At 36.8% G+C, this 22453-nt stretch overlaps 1 protein-coding gene across 5 annotated transcripts in view; it reads right to left on the bottom strand.

Moving 5' to 3' along the window:
* The window catches only part of RAPGEF6 (Rap guanine nucleotide exchange factor 6), a 181531-nt gene that overhangs the window by 48822 nt on the left and 110256 nt on the right, over positions 1-22453 (bottom strand). For all 5 annotated transcript variants that reach the window (XM_079773202.1, XM_079773200.1, XM_079773198.1 and 2 more), the window contains exons 15-17: positions 20254-20362; positions 14987-15227; positions 6462-6619 (exon numbers count right to left, since the gene is read on the bottom strand). In XM_079773202.1, the coding sequence (XP_079629328.1) occupies positions 6462-6619; positions 14987-15227; positions 20254-20362 (508 nt within the window). The remainder of the gene's footprint in view (positions 1-6461; positions 6620-14986; positions 15228-20253; positions 20363-22453) is intronic.

Raw genomic sequence — 22453 nt, forward strand, 5'->3', positions numbered from 1 at the left:
GTGGCAAACTTGTATAAAAGAGCCAGACAGTAAATACTAAGTTTGCAAGTCAAGAAACAAAACAAATCTCCACAAGAGTTTTTAAACAAAATTCAAAATATAATAATAATGCAAATGTAAAACATGTAAAGATATATAAACACTGAAGTTTAGGCGACACTCTAAATTAAATGTCCACTAAAAGACTGGTTAAATGGAATACTATTAGCTGTTTTCTGCATTCTGACACAGAAAGGTATTCAAGTTATATTGTTAAGTGAAATGGGCTAAGTGGAGGAATAGTGCAGCATATCATTTGGGGTGAAGGAAATGATACACCATTTTACATGCACTGAAATCTCGGGAAGGATATGCAACTAAATGAAGAACTGCTAATTCTGGGGAGTGAAGACGTTTATATTGCATCCTTTCTCTACAGTTTGATTTTTAAAAAACTAATTATATGTTCATTTATAACAACAAATCCGTTAAAATAACAAATTTGCGATGTAGAATGGATTTTGAAGTTTACTAAATATTAAAGAAGTTTTTTAAAAAGGTCTGTGCTATTAAATGAAAAAGAAGCAGAAGTTCCATATACAAACTCAGAAAAAAAAATTCCTAAGTTTCAAAATCCTTTTAGCCACACTCTGAATTATTTTAGGCCTCTTCTTGTATTAGGTAAAAAATCCCCCCCAAAAAACACTTCATGGTTCAGAATAGCATGTATACTCTAATGCTATGAATATAAAAACATATATGGTCAGAGAAAGTGACTAAAAGAATACATGCCAGAGTGGGGGCAGGGAGAAAGAGAAAGAAAAACATCAATGTGAGAAAGAAACAGCAATTGGTTGCCTCTTGTAGGTGCCCCGGGCCCCGGATCGAACTTGCAACCTAGCTCTTCTTTTCCATGTGGAACTATGGCTATGCCCTAGAATTGAGGAGATGAGGAAGATTCCTGATGTGGTGACGCAGCTCAATCATTCTAAAGGCACGGTGCCTGAGGGGCCACCACGTGTCCTCACCAGGACATTCTTCAAAGTGCAGGACCAGCATTCCTCAAAACTGCTGAGAGAAATTAAAAATGGTGGCAGAGTAGGAGGATGCTGCACAGACATGCTCCCAGACACAAACTGAAATTACAACTGAAATACGGAAAGGCTTTCTGAAAATCAATGGAAAACTCACAGGAGAGAAACCTGATACCCAAGGCCTGAAGGTGGAGACCACACAGAGACTAGTAGGAGAGGTGGAGGCTCGAAAGGGCTGGCCGGGCACCCATAGACGGCAACTGAAGTCCCGGAGAGATATCTCAGCTGGGGGTGGGGGTGGGGGTGGAGGATGCCACTGAGAACTCTGGAATCTAATCCCGAAGCTGGGGTCCCCAGCAGAGAGCACCAAACTGAGGAGGGTACCCACATAACATCTGGCTGTGAAAAGCAGTGGAGTGCTTGTCTGCCAGGAAGTGGCAGCAGAAAGTTCAGACACTCTCTTAAAGGGCCAATGCACAGAAATTCCCTATGGAGCCACCCACCTTGTGCTCTGGCAGAGGGAGAGTGAAGTGGACTGGAGCTGTGAGAGCAGAACCCAGGACTGGGGACTCAGGGGATAGAACTCAGAAGGCAGACACCCCAAGTTTCCTGGGCTGAGTCATTCCCTCACACACCAGAGGACATCTTTCCCACATAGACATCTGTCTTGCCTTTGGGGAAACAGTCGACACACCCTATTAAAAAACATCTTGCCCTGAGGCCACTTCAAAGATTAAAAGTAACAATTAGCCTCCAGGCAGAAGCAACTGCCCTACCCTGTTGAAAAAAGTCTAGCCACACCTGAGGACGATTGCATGGGGGCAATTCAACTTGGAATCCTATTAGTCTGTAGACAGAGGCAGTCTCTGGAGGCTTTGAGTCTTTGCCTGATCCAATTAGTCATACCTTTGAGAGGTATAGAGGATCTACCTAAAACAGTCACAAATCCAGACAACCAAAATGAGGAAACAAAGAAACACCCCCCAAATGAAAGAACTAGCGAATGCTCCAGAAGAAGAGATAAATGAAGCAGAGATAAGAAATTTATCTGAAACAGAGTTCAGAGTAATGATGTTAAAAATGCTCAACAGTATGAAAAAAGATATAGTAGCTATGAAAAAAGAACAGTCTGAGATAAAGAATGAGATAACACAAATAAAGAACACATTGGAAGGAATACACAGCAGATTAGGGGAAGCTAAGGATCGAATCAGTGAATTAGAAGACAGAGTTGAAAACATCACTCAATTAGAGAACCAAAAAGAAAAAAACAATTAAAAATCAGGAGAACAGCTTAAGGGAGCTGTGGGACAATGTGAAATGTATCAATATTAGGATAGTAGGTCTGCCAGAAGAGGCAGAAAGGGAGAAAGGAATAGAGAAGGTGTTTGAGGAAATAATGGTAGAAAACTTCACTAACCTGGTAAAGGGAAAACTCACCCAAGTTCAGGAGGCACAGAGAACCCCAAACAGGCCCACGCCCAGACACATCATAATTAAAATCCCAACAATTAAAGACAAAGAGAGAATCTTAAAGGCAGCAAAAGAAAACTGGTACCTACAAAGGAGTTCCCATAAGGCTGACACCTGATTTCTCATCAGAAACTCAACAGGCCAGAAGGGAATGGCATGAAGTACTCAAGGTAATGGAAAGCAAGGATCTGAGACTAAGATTACTATATCCAGCAAGGTTATCATTCAAAATAGACGGTCAAATAAAGAGCTTCCCAGACTAAAAAAAAACAGGCTAAAGGAGTTCATCACCACCAAGCCAGCATTATAAGAAATGCTAAAAAAGATTTCTGTTAGGGATTGCTGAGAAGAAGAAACAGAGAGAGAAACCTAGCCATACAGAATTAAAATGGCTATAAATAAGTACCTCTCAATAATAACCCTAAATGTAAACGGATTAAATGCTTCAATCAAAAGGTGTAGGATAGCTGAATGGATAAAAAAACATGACCCAACCATATGCTGGCTACAAGAAACCCACCTCAAAACAAAAGACACACACAGGATGAAAGTGAAGGGATGGAAAAAATTTTTCCATGCAAATAGAAAAGAAAAAAACAAAATAAAACTGGAGTAGCAATACTCATATCCGACAAAATAGACTTTAAAAGCATCATGCTAAGTGAAATAAGCAAGTCGGAGAAGGATAAATATCATACAATATCACTCATTTGTGGAATATAATGAACAACATAAACTGATGAACAAAAATAGAGCCAGAGGGGGAAAAATATTCTAGAATATAATAGGAGTAATCCTGTTATTTGCAGATTTTAATATTTCCTAGAACTTTTGTGATATTATACTATATTAGTACAGTTTTGGTAATATTGTTATACTTAAAATCCTTTTATTATTGAAGTATTAATGTTTATTGCATGTAATATTATATGTAAGATAATTTTTCTGGAGTAATTGGTGTTTATTGCATGTAATATTATTATATTTAAGATCGTTTTTCTTGAAATATTAAGGTTTATTGCATGTAACATTATATTTAACCTTTTGCACTCGCTTGCTTTTTTCTCGATTTATTCTAATGCTAACCATGTCGAGTCACACTCGACATCCGAGTGCAAAAGGTTAAAATCGCTTCTCTTGAAATAAAAAAAAACAACGGAATTCACGTGCAAAAAAAAGAAATAAATAAAATAAAAAAAGAATACATGCCAGTTTACAGTGGCAATCTTATAAGTGGATGGAAAAGTTCTTCTTTCTGCTTCATTTAGTTCTTTCTCATTTGATTTTTTAAAAAAATAAAATACTACATATAAACATAAGCAATAGAAAGCATAGAATCTCCAAAATACTTACAGTAAAAACCAACAGCTGTAGGCAGCAAAAACAAAGCAAAACCACAAAAAGATCAGCAATCAAAAGCAAACTATTCAACAGTCCTGTAGCTTTTTACCCACTTTCTAGTAACTTTAAACATGGAGCATAAACATGGCTTAGATAAAGATAGATCAAATTAATTAAACTTGGCTGATGTCATATATGTACTGCAATATATAAAATTCAGTGCTGTCGTATATAATTCAAGCTGAATTTAAAATTAATTGATAATGAACATTTTATTCAACATAAATATAAATAGCACCATAAAAAGCCTTTCATAAAGATGCACATTTTGGAGTTTAAAAATATAATTTATAAGTTAAATACCTATTTTATATGTGGTCATTTATATTGCTGCGGACTAAGCTTTGCAGACAGATCTTTCCTAAATGAATTTTAAAAAAGCATCTTCAATCCTTTCACTATGTTTTCAATGAGAAAAGTATGCAATCAATCTGAAATAAAATTTAGTAGCAACTCCTTTTAGGAATTCTGAATTTTAGCACCATGAGGCTTACAGTTTTTAAATTTTAAAACTCCAATCTCTTCCACCCTTTTTCACCCAGCCAAATCCCCAACGTCCCTCTCTTCTCTCTCCTTTCCTTACAACCCACCCTTCACCATCTTAATCCCACTTCAACATATTCCGGTGGCAAAAATACAGCCATAGGATCATTCAATCTATAAATCATATGTCCCTAAAAACTTGTCTTATGAAAATACAGGCAGACCTCATTTTATTGCACTTCACTTTACTGACCTTCACAGATTATGGGTTTTTACAAACTGAAGGCAAGATCCTCCAATAGCAAAAAGATTATGACTCCCTTTACTGTGATGTTTGCTTTATTATGGTGGTCTGAAATCAAACTTGCAATATCTCTGAGGTATGCATGGATGAATACTGTATTTGTGTTTTGATAATGTGAGAATATTTTACTTGTGAATGCAGAATAAGTACTACTACTCTGGAACACACAAACACACAGACTAAAAAAAAAAAAATTCTTATGACAAGCAATTGAGAGTCAACAAAAAATTTCATGCTAGAGATTTCTGGAAAAGGAGGGACTAACTATTGCAAAGGGACCTGGGCTTCCCTGATGAGTATTGAGGAAGAAGAAAAAGTTGGCAGGATATGCAGGAGAGACCACCACACGTTGTGAACAGCATGAGCAAAGAGAGTTCTGAAGGCACATGTCGTACTCAGGAAAGATGGATGCGGTGTCAGTGGACAGAATGGAGGCACAGGAAGCTAAGAAAAGGGTTTATAATCATGCTGTGAAAATTGGACCCTGACAGGCTTGCTTACCTTTTCAGATAAATAGTTTACTTTATACCATGGTAACAACTCCTTATATTAACTTTGATCAAATATCAACAACTCCTTATATTAACTTTGATCAAAAGGTATACCAGTTACCTTTTCAGATAAATAGTTTACTTTATACCATGGTAACAACTCCTTATATTAACTTTGTTCAAATATCTCAAGTGGTTTCTATCTCATGACTGAATCTTAATACAGAAGTCACTAGAAACATGTAGGGTAAGTAACAACTCATTATAAAATCTTTGTTCTAGAGAAAACACAGTGGTAGTCACGTAGAGAGCAGGATGTGCCAAAGACAGATTAGTGAGTTTAGTAACCTCTCTGGTGGTAAAGAGGCAAGTAAAATAAAAAGGAAGAAACAGTGTGTAGAATGAGTTTCACTAACTGCATTTTTATGTTATGTCCTACAGTTTTTATTTAAGTTACTATAAAGTATAAGCTTTACTATTACTCTTGTATTTCCTCCTTTCTAAGACTGAGACTTATGTGATTTGAGTTTCCTCCCTCTGTACACTAGCTGCTAGGAATTTCAGTACTGAAACTGAAGCTGAATCACACAATGCCGATCTTTTTAGAGGTATGTTTTTCCCTCCTCTTCTTGGACCCAGTTATATATTTCAGTTCTTACCTGTATGTGTCTTTTATTGAAAGCCATCTCAAATCTTTGCAAGTGATGAATATAAGAATAATTTTTCAAAGTCAAAGTGTTTCTTCCTCATAATGAAATTTTAAATTATATAGTTAAATGACAGTTTTTGCCTTTGTGTATCAACACACGCAGAACCATTAACTTGATGCCAGACACTGAAAGTTTGAGCACCAATAAAAAAGATGCTATAGTACTTTTACAATACATGACAAAAACTTAGCTTCAGAGGATGGGGGAAAAATCAGTGTTTGTAGAACATTATGAACCCATTTCTATATATCAAAGAGAATGATATAATCTAAGTCATGCCACTTAGATTAAAGTGACCATATCCACACCCTGGATAACATGTTTGTTTTTGGCTCAGAAGTATCTCTGCTCTCACTCCACTGTTTGGATTGGGGTTATCAAAAGATACCCATATTGAAGGAAGTATCACTTCAGCTTAGACAAAAAGATAAAATCTTCTTTTTAGCTTTTTTAATTAAGTCATAATCTAGAGGTAGGAAAATAAGTCTGCAAGTAAACCTAGCATTTGTTGCACAAGGCCTAACCATCTATTTGTCCATTTGGTACAATATTGCTGTAAAAAAAAAAATCACACAAAAAAAATCACCTGAAGGATTGGAAAAATCCAACATGCTGGTAGTAGGCTGAAGGAGATCCGGGCTGCTGGATGACAGTGTTCCAGGAATGGGCATTATAGCCAGACTGTGTCTACAGTGTCTCGTTCCCACAATGCTGTCGTCTTGTGATTGGCTCAGGCCTCCGTCACTTCAAAAGAATGTCATATATCACTTTAAAGTATTTGAGGGTTCCAATAGTAAACATTACTGTTCTCCGTGCACTAAGGCATATAGAACCAATTCAAAGTGGTGAATTTAACAATTAGATTATTTTTTTTTTAAAAAAGGGCAACTGTAATAATGAAAATGGCAATAAAATGCTTTTTAGCAATGACACTCAAATAAAACTTAACTTATACATCTAAGTAATTCTACCACCTCATAGAAATAGTCTGTTAGTTTCAAATGGTTTGGGGAGAGAAATTGAACCTGAGTGTTTAAGAAGCCTTTGAGATTTGCCTGTTTCAATGGATACCAATATATGTATCCAACAATGCACAGCCAACACGACAGCAAGGTTCTCTCCCTTAACAGAAAAGCTTCGAAACCTAGGCAAAGGATGGAGTTGGGTCTAAACCCAAACCAAAGAAAGGGGAAGTTGTAAAAAACAATGTGGGGCCAGGTTCAAGTGACAAAACAAGAAAGGTCTTTAAACATATGAACAGTCTCACTGTCCAAATCATCAACAGAGAAAAGATAATAGGAAGATGGCACAGAGAAGAGCAATGAACAACAATGAAAATATGTGACAAACGGAAAGAAGAAGGACAAGGAGGACCAGAGACAAAAATGGAAAAAAAGAACTTTATAGTCTTTAATGTTTATTCGAAGGGCACATTATTTCTTTGGTGATCTCTCAAGACTAATTATTTGTCTGTTTCCTAAATGAGAACATCAAAACCAGAATAGAAAGCAAGTCATCGAAACTTAATTCTCTTTAAAGGTTTAAAAAACAAGTATCAACTAAATGGCCATATTTAAGCAAATAAAATACTTTTCATTTAAAATATTTAAAGTGTCACATAACAACTCTAAGAGAAAAATAAAAACAAAGAAACGTAACTGTCACTTAACTTTTAGATAACCGCGAAAGTCCTATAAAACACAGGAAAAGTAAAACAGTCCTATCCAAACATAGAATGACCATAAAAAGAAAAAGTTTCCATCTGCATCAATGATCAATATACCACTTATTTCTAAGGGTTATGCTTATGTTAAAACCAATGCTTTAGGTTAATATTAATTTTCATCTAAATTTTATTAAATGTAGCATTCTACCTAGACCTTGCTACACATACAAACACAGGTATCACAGAATACTTACCTATTAGCATGGGATGGATTAATGAAAAATGAGTAATATGGGATTCATCTAGAATATTATTAGGAGTAAAAAAATGAATTTAGGCAGATTAGGAAACTATGCAAGATGAAATGTAGAGGACTGTTAAATAAACAACTAAAGAAGTGTTAATAGCCAGACAAAGAAGAAAGAGCCAGGACAAGAGAGCGAGCAGAGAAGTCAGGAAAAAGCATCAAGACATAGAAGACAGCCAAGGTAAGCATTTCAAGAGCAAGCTATGTCAGACAGACCTGGGTTATTAGCTGTGTGACCTCAGGGACTTTTGTTTCTAGTCCTTGATTTCTTCATCTAAAAATGGGAATAGCACTATCTCCCAGGATTAGTTTAAGGATTAAATTAGGCAACGTAGATGAACATCTGGCACAGAGAAAAATAGGGTTCCTATTTTTAAGAAGATGGTGAAGTATTTTTACCAAAATTAAAATCGAACAGTAGAAATAAGAAAGGATTTTAAGCAATTCACACTGAAATATAGCAGGGGTCAGGGTGGGTATGACAGGTAAAGGCACTACAGAAATAGAAAATGTTTCCCTGAGTAAAGAAGGCAGTCTAATTTAACAGAAAAAGCAAAGGAAATATCTTATTTAATAAGTAATTTGAGCTTGTGCTAAAGTGGCTCCTTACAATTAGGTGTATTTTCCTGAAGATCAGAACTAAATGTTTTAAGATTAAGAGATAAAAAGGAGGCAGGGGCCTTTCACAGATATAGTATCTACAGCTTAATAAGTAATTTGGCAACAATTTTAATTATGTAGTAAATAAGAGACTTTAAAAAAATATAATGGTCTTTTATAAATTTCTGAAAACAAACCTGCCAATTTTTGGACACAGAGGGTCAGATAACTGAATCCAAGGAAGCAAACTGTTAAGAGAGATTAGCCGGTCCTACTAATCTCTTAAAAGTTGTTAAAAACAGCTTTAACAATGTTAAAATGTTACTATTTCCTATTAAAATAGGTTGTATTAGCTGCAATATGTTGAAATTTAGAGACTAAGAGAAATGTACAAAATATTCCAAGTTCTTAACTCTCTTACTGATCTTATTTAACATTACTTCTGTTTTTAATTAAGCAATAGATTTAACACTGTAGTTATAATAATTTAAAGCTGGTTACAAATCCATGTTAATTAAGGTGTGAGCATGTATAAATGAAAACTATAGTCATGTTAAGTACAACTCATGCTATGACATGAATGAAATAGTATCTAGTTGGCAAAATATCCATGCTTGTTTGGAAGCTGAATAAAGCCTATTTGCAAGTAATTATGCCATTTCTTACCAAAACAGTCTCCTGAGGTGATGCAGTAACAGAAACAAGACAGTTTTGAAAAATTCCTTAATAATTCCCTGACACTAAATTTATTTAAAGTATATTTTAGTTTTATATTATGAAACTAAAAAGGCAGTGTAAATATCAATATGGAAATAAAAAATAATCCCAATATTAAAAGAAAAAAACATGCTGACAAGAAATGAGGAGGAACAATTATTTCTGATAAGAAAATAAGGCAGTCTATTTTTGGACTGTTACAATGAATAATATAAAGATGTTACTTAGACAATCTGTGATTAAAGAAAACAAAAGCTGAGTGATTAAATACATAGGAGATCAGAGTTCCTGAATTGTGAAATAATCTCAGGTCAATAAAAATCACATTGCTATGTCTTAATTTACAGATGTTATTCAAAATCAGTAACTTTTTTTTAACTTCTAATTTTCAGGAGCATTCTTGCATTTTAAAATTATGTCATGGCTAGGGATTTTGAGAATTATCTGTTCTTATTTGTTCCTTCCTCGCATTCACTTTCTTTTGCTCATCTCACAGATGTAGACATTCTTTCTCAGAGTATCTCTATGACAACTTATTCTCTACTCTTAGAGAAGTATGCTGCAAAAGGCAGAGACCAAGTGCCCCTTCCAGAGTCCTGGAACATAGATGTTCAGAAATTGGAGAATTAAACTCATTAATTATTTTTCATTAAAAAAAATATTCAAAGTAGAAAACTCAAAAAATACAGAAAACAAGCAAGCAAGGAAGAAAAAATTACTAATAAAAACCGCACCTTAGTAAAAACCATAATCAATATGTCTTCCAGTCAGTTTTGCAGTATACAGTGAGTGGCCAGATTATTATGATCTCTGAACGCATAATAATCTGGCCACTCAGTGTATATATATTAGAGGCCCGGTGGATGAATTTGTGCATGGGTGGGGTCCAGCCAGCCTGGCCAGGGGGAGGGGACATGGGCGGTTGGCCAGCCTGCCTGCTGGTCGAACTCCTGGTCGAGGGGACAATTTGCATATTAGTATTTTATTACATAGGATATACACTGAGTGGCCATATTATGTGTTCAGAGATCATAATAATCTGGCCACTCAGCGTATATAGCACAATTATTTAAACAACTAGAGGCCTGATGCATGAAGATTCGTGCAAGAATGGGCCTTCCCCTGGCTGCCTGTACTGCCTTCGCTCTGGCCCAGAGCCGCCTTTCTGCCTTCCCACACTGCCCAGAGGCCGAGAGCAGCTGGGGTGGTGTGGAACACTTGGCACCTGTGTATGCAAATTAACCAGCCATATTTGTTGTGTTAATTTGCATACTCACTCCTGATTGGTGGGTGGGCATCACGAAGGTACGGTCAATTAGCATGTTACTCTTTTATTAGGTAGATTGCTTTATTATCTACACTAATAAAAGAGAAACATGCAAATTGACCATCACTTTGCTACACCCAACAGCCAATCAGGAGTATGCAAATTAACCCAACAAAGATGGCGGCAGCCCCGTCCCCCTGCTGCTCCGGGCCTCTGTGCAGCACGCATGTAGGCATGGAGTGGCCGGGCGGAGCAGGACGCCTGCTATGAGGGGGAGGGCCAGGGGCAGAGGGCGGAGGGAGCTACAGGAGCAGTGCTCCGCCCGAAGCGAAGACTGAAGGCAGCGGCCAGAGGGAAGGTCTGGGTCCCAGGTGCCAGAGGAAAACTGGTGCTGGCAGCCGGGGGAAGGAAGGCTTAGTGCACGAATCTCTTCGTGCAACAGGCCTCTAGTAGATAATATTCCTGAGAACATCCATAAATTAACCTGAATCTAATTACTAGAAATGGAATTATTGAATCAAAGTTATGAACTTTCTTAAAGTTCTTCATAAAAAACCTGCCCAAATGCTTTATAGAAAGGTTGCATCATTTTATATTTCCACAGCAGTCTAAGCTTATTATCTACTCTATTAGAGGCCTAGTGCACGAAATTAATGAATGGGTAGGGTCTCTAGGCCTGGCCAGCAATCAGGGTCGATCTGTGGGGCAACTGGCGGGGAAATTGGGGGGCCCCGCTGGCACCTGTCTTGGCCAGCCTGGTGCCGCCTGCTCACCAGCCCTGACCCCCGCTGCCGGTTGCCTCCCTCTGTGGGGCAACCGACAGAGTGATTGGAGGGTCCCCGCTGGTACCCACCTTGGCTGGCCTGGGGCCTGCGGGCAGCTCCTGCGTTAAGCATCTGCCCCTGGTGGTCAGTGTGCATCATAGAAACCAGTCATTTCACCATTTGGTCGATTTGCATATTAGGCTTTTATTATATAGGACTAGTGGCCTGGTGCACGAAATTCGTGCACTTTAAAAGGGAATTAATTAGAGGAAATATTTTATTATTGCTATTAGCCCTTTCTCTATAATAAAAGTGTCAGAGATGAAAGAAAATTAGTAAAATATATATGAAAATCTTCCTCCTGTCAGAGTTTGGGGTGCACCACAGGACACAGAGTCAAGTTCCCGTCCACCCTCGTGTGCCTTGAAATCATGCGAGACCCAGACCTGGCTGGATGCACCCGCATTGGGCAAGATCCAGACCCGGCCAGCCCCACCCCTGTCAAGCCCCACTGGGTGTGGGAGGGTGCCTTGAGGTCATCCATCAAGCCCTGTGGGTGGGCGGGCGCAGCCTCAGGTCCCCTGCCCCAGCCCGGCACCACGCAGCCTCAGGTCCCTGCTGATTGCTTGTTACAGCTCGTTACAGGAACCCTGCCTCCACTGTGGGCACAGTCATCTTGTGTTACGGGAATCCAGCCTCCACTATGCATGCCACAATCTTGTGATGGCGTGAGGGTCAATTGGCATATTACCTCTTTATTATATAGGATGTTACCAATTCTGACCTTAACTATTTTTTGTCAATCTTTAATTAAACAGTTTCCTGTTTAAATTTTATGTCCTTGATTATTATTGATGCAGAACATCTGTTTCATGTACTCTACTTTTCTATAGAAGTTTTCTATCTAGTGATTCTTTTGCTTGTATAATAAAAAGCGTTGTCTAGATTCATTTTTAATGATCAAGTATCAAGAAATATGACATACATTCTCAAAAATGAAAAATGGCCACTCTGGAAAGTAAAATAACAAATCAGTTCTCTCTGCAAAATGGATTCCAATAGAAAACATTTATAATTTCTATTAAAATAATCTATTTCTTGGTATTTATATGGCTGAAATAGCATTTTACTTAACCAAAACATGTTTAGAAGAGACAGCCAGTTTAAAATTAACTCTTGAAGGGCAGCATTTTATTCATGTTTGTATTCATAGCCAGCAGCCTCCTACTGGCACAAAGCGAGAGACTCAATAAATATTTGTTAATAAATGAAAAAAAAAATCCCTTCTGAGTTTAAGTAAAACTTCTACTAGATCTTTTTTTTTGTACCAATATAAAGAAATAATGCTTGAAAATATTTAATTAATTGCTCCTTGGACATTTCCATGTCTCTGCTGTAACCAAAGATAGAAGTCAAAGATTGGCACACATTTGGTCCTGTCCAAAACATCCATAGAGACATTAGGTCCAAAAGGTCTTGAAATCTGGTCCTGTCAAAACGTCCTTGAGCATATTTGGTCCATACCAAATGATCCTAAGTACTTAAATCCCAATCTGAATCCCAACCCACCTAGGCTAATGAGGGAGGAAGGGTTATTATTGGAAATACAGTCACAACACAATTAGACCAATAAAACACAATAGCATTTCTTATATACTTGTCCTGTAAACCAAAAGTAAAAATAACTCTTGTAGGCTATTTGACTCAGGGACTTTTTCTAAGCTTGGACATTTCTGGACAGGACCAACTGTCTGACAAGGAATCCAAGTGGAGTAACCTGAAGGAGACACTGTGGAGATGTTGATTTAGCTATCTGAAACCGGAATATAGCTGGTTGGAATGTGAAGTTAACAAGCTAAAGTCAGTAACAATCAGTGTACTCTAGTTTTTGATGACACATATCACAACTGTGTCACTGCTGAAAATGGGAATCACTTAAGGAAGATACGTTTTCCAGACCCAACCCACCAGGGTTTCTGGAAATGGAACTCAGGGCATTACCTCCTGAGGAACTCCCCTCGTACACTCTTTTCTGCCTCTAGTCCTCCATCCTTTTTCCTTTCCCTCAGTGCCTTCATACAGTGACTTCTGCTCATGCCAAATAGTCCCCAATCTCTTCAGTGTGAGCTGGCCCTCTTACATTCTCCTTACTCAATGCTCATTTGTTAGAACAAGACTTTTCTTACAGTATTTGCTGTGCTGCTACAGTATGCTCATATTATAAGAACTTTGCTATTTTAAAGTTATGACTTTTATAGACCACCCGCCTCAAGGAGAGCAGTTATTCCAAAAGGAATGAGTAATAAACGTTCTAGACATGAGTGACATCAAGAACAGAGCTCAGGATGTTTCAATCCTCCGTGAGCCCCAAATTAAATGAAGAGCAAATTTGTTTCCCAGACTAGAAATAACATTTCAAGAACATTTCCCAATCAGGAAATCTTTTGAGATCTTGACGTAAAAGATGAGAGCTGACATTTACCTATTTCAAAGTTGCCTCCTAATTAGTCTCCTCGCTATTACTGCTAATTTTGCTGCACCTTCAACCCCAAACTACAAACACGCCAACAGAGAAGTTCCTAAAAGCACAAATCTTATAACATCATATGTCTTCTCTGGCTCCCTATTATCTGGTTCCCTAGTATGACATAATAAAGTCCTTATCTGTGGCATAATATTAAAAATCCTTCATAACCTAGCACTTACTGATCTCTTCTGCTTTACCTTTAGGGGTGTGTGTGTGTGTGAGTGCGCGCGCGCGCGCGCACACACACACACACACACACACACACACACACACACAATCTATTCAAACCTACCAGGCTTGTTCCCGCTTTTGTACATTATCAAAGCACTTACCATCCTCTAATGCACCATTGGCCTGCTTTCTCTTTTAGATAATCAACTCCTGAAGGACAAGAAACTTGTTCTACTTATCATTCCGTATTTCTATCTTTGGACATTGTGCCTAATGTATAATAAATGTGTGAAAGGGTTTCTGATATGAATTCCTTAGAGAATGTTCAGCTTGATAATTATTTGTCATATTGCCAGGAACCAGAAGCCAAATAAGTATTTTCTTTGAGCATGTTTTGTTTGAATATTCTTTCTTTTTTTTCCCTGACTGTGCCGGCCTACTCTGCTTAAATACTGTATTTGATTAGAACTTTTGTGATTGCTTAAAGAAATAGATAATGTAGAATATACATGACATAATATATACCAGACTCATTTCCAGTCATGACACTTCAGTGGATTGATTTCATCAGTATTTTATAGACCTTAATTTACATAGAAAATCTTGAACTTTTACTCAGTTTTAGTGACATCTCATTTTGGAAATAGAAATAGATTTGATTAATAAGGTCAACTTTAGAATTAAAGAGGGAATAAATAATGCAATAAGAGAAAGTTAATTTAAAAAACAAAAACTACAATTAGTGAATGTGTCCCAAGATTTAAGGAGTCCAAATTTGTAGGTAAAAGGACTGAATATATACCAAAAATATACTCCCTTCTCTGCCCCGCCCCCCAAAAAGATTTTACAAAATGGCAGTTGTTTCTAAAATTCAAAAGAAGGCTAATAGAAGACTATATAATCTAAAACTGGTAACCTCAATGAAAAGATGGGGAGACATTCAGAATTTATTTTTTATTTATGGATCGCTTATAGATTTTATGATGCATTAGTTGTATAAAAAACAAAACTGACCCAAATTTCACTTCCCCCAAATAAAAAATTTATAGTCAACAAGAAAATGCCCACATGACTGAGAATGGCATTACATACCTAAATAGTTTGGGAGGCAAGATACTAAATCGTGTTTTATCCAAAATTTTCCTGATTTTGTTTCTTCCACCTGAAACAGTATTTGCTTTTACTTTCTTATTTCCTTTCTCCTGTGGTGCCTGCTCAATATCTCCTGGTACATCCTGGATTGAATGGCGATTACTTTTTTTTTCAGCAATTTTGGGAATGTGAGGAACACCAGATTTCTCTTGTTCAGTCCTACTAAGTAACTCTTTGAACACTGTGGGAATAAATAAATAAACTTGTCATTTCTTCAGGTTAGAAAGCTTTTATATCAACAGCAAATTTTGAGAATAAACAGTCACTTTTTTTTAATCACTTGACCTTTCACAGCCTTATTTATTCATGAAATTTATATCCTTCCCTTATCAGTTATATCCACTTCTCGTTGCAGTTTTTATACCTGACTATACTGCTGATGTTGTCTAAGAGTGATTAAAAATAAAAAGTGAGGAAAATGGAAAGGAGGTAGACAGCTAGCCAGCATGTTTGAGAAGTTCAGGGGTTCCTATTTAGGAAATAAGCTATATAATTGCTCATCAACTCAGATTTTATTAAAACAGATATTTAGATTCTATTATTTATGTTACTTCTAATGATAAGATGAGATGAGATATAAGTACTATATTAGGCTCAGTTTTGCAAAAGTTAGCCATTAAAAAAATGGGAAGAGCTTTGCTTGACCTGTTTTTACCAGAAATAAATAGTACTACATTTGGTAACATATGACAACTTCCTCAATGTCACACTCATGAGACTTATGTAACTCAATAAAATAAAGCAACTAATAAACATTCACTATAGTGGTATGAAGTGAAAAAACAATCAATTGTCCTTAGATAACTTTCTATCGACCCTAAGTCTGGTGTGTTACTTCATCCTTAAGGAGAATACAAATGCATTGGGGGACTTGCCTGTCTAGCAATCTCTTTGCCAAGATTCACTTTTTCACTTTTATCTCCCTGGGATCAGGCAAAAGAAAGAAATATCTGTAAGAGGCTATATATCTAGAAGCTATTAAGTGACTCATTTTCCAGTTAGAAAAATCTATCACCTTTTTTTCATTAAGTAATATCATGAAAAAAGTTTTTTTGGTGGTGGTTGTTGTTTAAAATGTGTGTTCTTAAATAAGACAGATCAACTGCTAGAAGAAAAAAAACACACACTAAAAAGATAAATGCTAAAGTAGAAGTAAACTTTCCTAAAAACTTATGGTGCCTGGGGGGGGGGGGGGTGTCTGAATGAGATGGTGGCTGCATATTTTTAAATATTCGGGTCTTCAGCCCCACGAGATGTGGAATTAAGGTTAACAGTTATAGCTTTAAGCAATACTACTCTGTACCTCCACAGAAGACAAGCTGTAAACTGTATAAATGTACCCACTGAAACCTCAACCACAGAGAACTGTGATACTTTCAATTATTTTGGGGATAAATCAGTTTTCCACATCATCAAGGACTAATAAGTAAGATTCAAATGGACAAAGCCTTAAGAACTAACACCTTACCACCATAAATAATTTGGTTTTTAGTTGTAACACTGGACCATTTTGAAAGTTTCAACCAGAATGATTTCACATTACCAAAGTATATTGTAAGCTTATGAAAAGCACATTTCTGCCTTCAAAACAATGGAAATATTTAGGAGTCACCTTTCAAATATACTCTCTCTGCTTGATTAAGATACAATAACTGCCTTTCAGTTTCTATTTTTATATTCACTTTATTTTAAGCCACGTGGTAAAGGTAAAAATGCTTTTTTTGAGCTAAAATGAAGATATTCATCCATTCAAAAATATTTGCCGACCTGTAAATATATGTCAGGCACTATACTAGATGTCTGCAGAGCCTTCCTATTGGGGAACATACAGTCTACAATACAGAGAGGACATAAGGGACAGAGAGAACATAACGAGAGGAACTAATAGAGATAGCAAGAAAGGGAAAATTTTCCTTAAATAAGTCACTGTGTATGAAGAGGTCAATAAAGTGAGTAGATTTTTAATTAGGCAACGGGAGAGGAAGGAGGAATAACTCTAGGTAGAGGAAACCTCTAGTTCAAAGTCCCTGTGGTAAAGGAAATGTTAAGAGGACAGTAAATCTCTGAATGGGCAGCGGATATTCCTGGCTGTAGTGTGTATGTAAGGCGACTCCACAGTGTACAAAGTAACTTCTAATTGGGGAAAATATTTACAACCCTTAAGACAAAATGATAGGGCATTCAAACGTATCAAAAGATGAGTAGCTCAGCATAAAAATTGACAAATAAAATACTTTTTATAGCTCTGGCCGATGTGGTTCAGTTGGTTGGGCATCATGTGTGTGTGTGTGTGTGTGTGTGTGTGTGTGTGTGTGTGTGTGTGCGCGCGCGCGCGCGCGCGTGCGCCCATATGTATATTGTTGTTGTTTTTTTGCTAGTTCAATTACAGGTCAGGGAACATGAGGCAGCCGGTAATGTGTTGTTTTCACATTGATGTTTCTCTCTTTCCCCCTTTCCTCTCTCTCTCTCTCTAAAAATCAATAAAAATTTAAAAGACTTTATAACACACATGAAAAAGTGCTCAACCACTCTCATTATTAAAGAATACAACAATAACTAAAGTTGATTATGCCCACTGCTGAGGCATGCTTATACACTGATGAATAAAGTGTAATATACAGACTGGGGTAAACTTTTGGAAACTGATTCCACTTTGAGAAATTGATAGGTGTGTCATATAAGTATAAAAGATAAGTACAAAGAATTTTTATTACATAATTGTAAATAGCAAAAACTGGTAATAACCTAAAACATATATTTGAGTTGACATCAACTCAATAGATTGCAATGATAATGCAGTGGGATTCTATGCCATTAACAATTATACAAGAGTAAATCTGTATGAACTGATGTAGAAAGGTAAAGAATACTGTTCACAGTATAGTTCCATGATGCATCTTTCTTTAGTGTTTTAATTTTCAAAACATATCCGTGTATTACTTTTATTAAAAAATTAAAATGCTTCCCAGCCGGTGTGGCTTAGTGGTTGAGCATAGACCTATGAACCAGGAGGCTGTGGTTCGACTCCTGGTCAGGGCACATGCCCAGTTTCGGGCTCGATCCCCAATGTGGGGTGTGTAGGAAGTAGCCGATCAATGATTCTCTCTCATCATTGATGTTTCTATCTCTTTCTCCCTCTCCCTTCTTCTCTGAAATCAATAAAAATAAATTGAAAAAAAATTTAAATGCTAATAAATTATCTGAGTGGTGGGATTTTAAAAGATGTTAGAAAGTTTTGAAAGCCAAAAGGAACAGATGAACTAAAATTCCAGAGCAGGAAGAATGTCAGCTGAGAATACCAGCTGTTTTCTTCTCTGGGGACATTTGCTGAGTCTAAACATGAAATGTGGATCAGGCAGAGGGAGTCTACTAGAGGAAGGAGGATTTCGGATGGCTGTGAGTACTGGCATAAAAACTGGAATAGAGAGAAGTCTAAAAGCAGTGTCACTTTTTTCCATGGGACATCTCTATTAGTAGTATTGCAGCCTTTAGATCTATTTTACTGTCTCCCAAGGTCCATGTGTTAACCAGTATGTTATACTATTTTTATATCTTTATACATAATATTTGATATCAGTTAGTAATTATTATGTGCCAGGTACAAAATGTTAAAAGTATAAGAACCCTATAAAATACAGAGTTGGAGAAACTGAAGCTTGAAGAGACTAAATAATTTGGTCTTGGCAATAGAGCAAGCTCTGCTTTCATATTTTTCAAAATCAGAATCCTTTCGGTTTAATCCAAAAGTTGATGTTTCTAGAAACTAGTTCCAAACTCCAAGAAATCCAAAATCTGTCAAGGCTTACTTATTTGTTGCTTAATGAATACAATATCAGGAATTGCAAATAGATAGTTACTTACCATGACTTCACATGAGGTAATTCAGTAAAAGGAACTCAAGTGAAATGAGGAAAAACAACATGTTTCATTTTTCATTATGACTAAGTGCAGTACAAAGAGGAGCCAAAGAGGAAAAAAACAGACACACTTCCTTTTCCATACGCATAGCTTTTAAATTCAACTCTTATTTCTCAAACTGCAACCTAAAGGACCTAGGAGAAACTTTTTCCTACTTTGTAAAGACTCAAATTTTCTTTGATAGTTTCCAATTGTTATACTGTTTCCCCTCTCAGAATTTCAGGGAAAACTCAATGGCATTTAATAAAACCAAACTACAAAAAGTCATTCCTAAATGTCTAAAAAAACAACAACAAATAGATTAAGTTAAAAGTACAGGCTTAGTCCTTGGTTCAATCAAATATAAACAGGATCAAAACACACTTCAGGCACAATAATCAACGTTTTTACATAAAAGTAGAGTATGATGTTATTATAAATTTATAATTTACTGCTTAATTCAATGTTTTACTCAAATTACTTCCATGAAACATCTAATCTGGCATTCGTATTATTATTTCAAAAACCTAGCTAAAACATTAGAAGTAGAATGATTTGCACATTAGCAGGGGGTGGAGGGTGGGGAAACCTAATTCTGATTTCTAAGTTTCATTGGGTCATTCTAAGTCCTACAAAGTAAAGTAAAGTAAAGATTCTCAGTAGACATTTTATAAATGACTGACTGAATATAGTTGTACACATGTTTTATTTTATTTTTAATTTTTAAATATATTTTATTGATTTTTTACAGAAAGGAAGGGAGAGGCATAGAGAGTTAGAAACATCGATGAGAGAGAAACATCAATCAGCTGCCTCCTGCACACTCCCCACTGGGGATGTGTCCGCAACCAAGGTACATGCTCTTGACCGGAATCGAACCTGGGACCATTCAGTCCGCAGGCCAACGCTCTATCCACTGAGCCAAACCAGTAAGGGCTGTACACATTTTAAAATGTACTTTCTAGCCCTGGCTGGTGCGCTCAGTGGTTACAGCTTCCACCACTGCATGGAAGGGTTGTGGGTTCGATTCCAGTCAAGGGCATATACTTGAGTTGCGGTTTGCTCCCTGCCCCAGTTGGGGCATGTGTGGGAGGCAACCAATAGATGTCTCTCTCTCTGACTCTCTCCCCCCTCCCTCCCTTTCAGTCTCTCTAAAAATACAAATAAAATACTACATATCCCAACACCAAGGATCCTAAAAATGTTCAAATAGCTAGAAACATGTTTATATTTTACTATTCTCCTTTACATTATAATGATTCTTTTTCTATTACAAAAAAAGCTCAGACAGTTTTTAAAACAAAACTCACCAAAAATGTTGGTCTTTACAGTAAGTGCAAGATGAGTATTATTCCTCAAAATTTCAAGGGCCTTCACAAATGTAATATTCTCAAAGTTTTGTCCATTTACTTCCATTATCTTCAGAAAAGTATTTGAAAAATATAAATTAAGACAGAAACAGTATCAGTTACCTCTGAAACCTTAAGTTTAATGGTAAAAAAATAAATGAAATGAAACAAATAAAATATGCCTGTAAGTGAACAATGGTTATCTCTGAGAAGTGGGATTACTAATATTTTTCTCAATATTGTTATATTTCCCCAAATCTCTGCTATAAACATTTTTTAAAAGTTCATTTTCTCTGGAATCATATTAGAGAAATTTAAAAAATAATATAGGTTGGTTTTTATGAAGGAAAATTTTTAATCATGCCATCAGTCCATAAAAAGTACTGCCTGTGTGTACATACAAATTTTATGAAACATTCTAAATGAAAATTTATTGCATTTAAAAGATATAAAAATGGTACTCTGAATACATCTAGTAATATTTCCTGCCACTGTTGAACCAGGCAGTCCGAAAGCAAGCAGCACAAACTGTAACTTGGTTCTTCCATGTGACACTGCTGGTACTTCACACAGAAGGGCTTCTCAAACTTGCTGTGCCTCAGAATCACACAGGAAGTGTATTTAAAGAACACTAATTCCAAGGGAAAAGAATAAAGAAATAAACATATTGAACAAAAAAGAAAGCACAGAGGAGAGATCTCAGGAACTGACACAAAGATTCCCAAAGGATACAAAAAGAGTGAGAAACCAAGTAGTAGGAAAAGAAATTTAAAAAAATCACAGAGGTAAAATTCCCAGAGTTGAAAATATCTACTCTATATACTGAATTGGATCTTCTAGTATTATAAAAATAAAAATTAAAAAATAAAAATATTTTTAAACATATCTCATGAAAATTTTGAATTCCAAGGACAGAAAACAAGAAGCTATAAGCATTACTATAGGGGTGGAAGTAGGGACCAAAGCTACCTAAAAAATAAATATAAAAGTTGATTTGGACTTCTCTCGAGCAACAAGCACTAAAATGATGATACTTATCCGTGACTAAAAAATTGTGAGGGAAAAATCACCGTGACCAAAGAACTTTATACTCCACTGAATTAAAGCATTATCAGACATGCAATGACACATAAAACTATAGTACCTATTTGCCCTTTTTCAAAAAAGTACTAGAAGACAATGAGATGAATCCAATGAATGGGGACATATGGCACAGATGAAATGAAGGTGATCAATGAAATTAGTAAGGTAGGTGTAAATGTCTAAATAATTTTAAGTAATAAAATTATAAAACTTAATGCATATGTCAAAAGCATTCTTAAAAAAGAATTTTTTAAAAAAGTATATTTTGTTGATTTTTTACAGAGAGGAAGGGAGAGGGATAGAGAGTTAGAAATATCGATGAGAGAGGAACACCAATCAGCTGCCTCCTGCACACCTCCTACCAGGGATGTGTTTGCAACCAAGGTACATGCCCTTGACCAGAATCGAACCAGAGACCCTTCAGTCCACAGGCCGACACTCTATCCACTGAGCCAAACCGGCTAGGGCTTAAAAAAGAATTAAAAAAAAAAAGACTTAATAATCCTATATAATAAAGAGTTAAAATGCTAATTAGACCAGACGGTGGAACAACCTTCCGGAACAACCTGCTGGAATGACCAGTGGGTGGGGGGCGCGGCCAGTGAGCCTGCGCCACCACGCCAGCCATGGCGATCCCGGCGCCCCCCCTTCTGCAGAGGCGGTGGGAGAGGCGGCAGCGCAGGGCCCAGTCCCCGTCCCGGCGCCACGCCTTCCGCAGAGACGGTCACAGGGGAGCAGGCCCAAGCTGCAGTGGGACATCTCCCAAGGGCTCCCAGGCTGCGAGAGGGCACAGGCCAGGCTGAGGGACCCCCCGAGTGCATGAATTTTCGTGCACTGGGCCTCTAGTCTAGATATAAAATCTTAATAATTTCAATGTACTTGGGAGGATTGAAGGAAGAAGTAAAAGCATGATTATTTTTTTCTTCTCTCAGAAATGAAATAATTGGATTTCAGTATTTTTTTCTGTGAAGAATAAGGTTCTTAAATGTGTTCACAATAAATTACTGGAATAATAAATATACTGACTCCAGTATCCTAACTACTAGATATTCTTAATAAGCAATCCCAGGTAAGGCTG

Source organism: Cnephaeus nilssonii (genome assembly GCF_951640355.1).
Source record: "Cnephaeus nilssonii genome assembly, chromosome: 5".
Classification (NCBI taxonomy): domain Eukaryota; kingdom Metazoa; phylum Chordata; class Mammalia; order Chiroptera; family Vespertilionidae; genus Cnephaeus; species Cnephaeus nilssonii.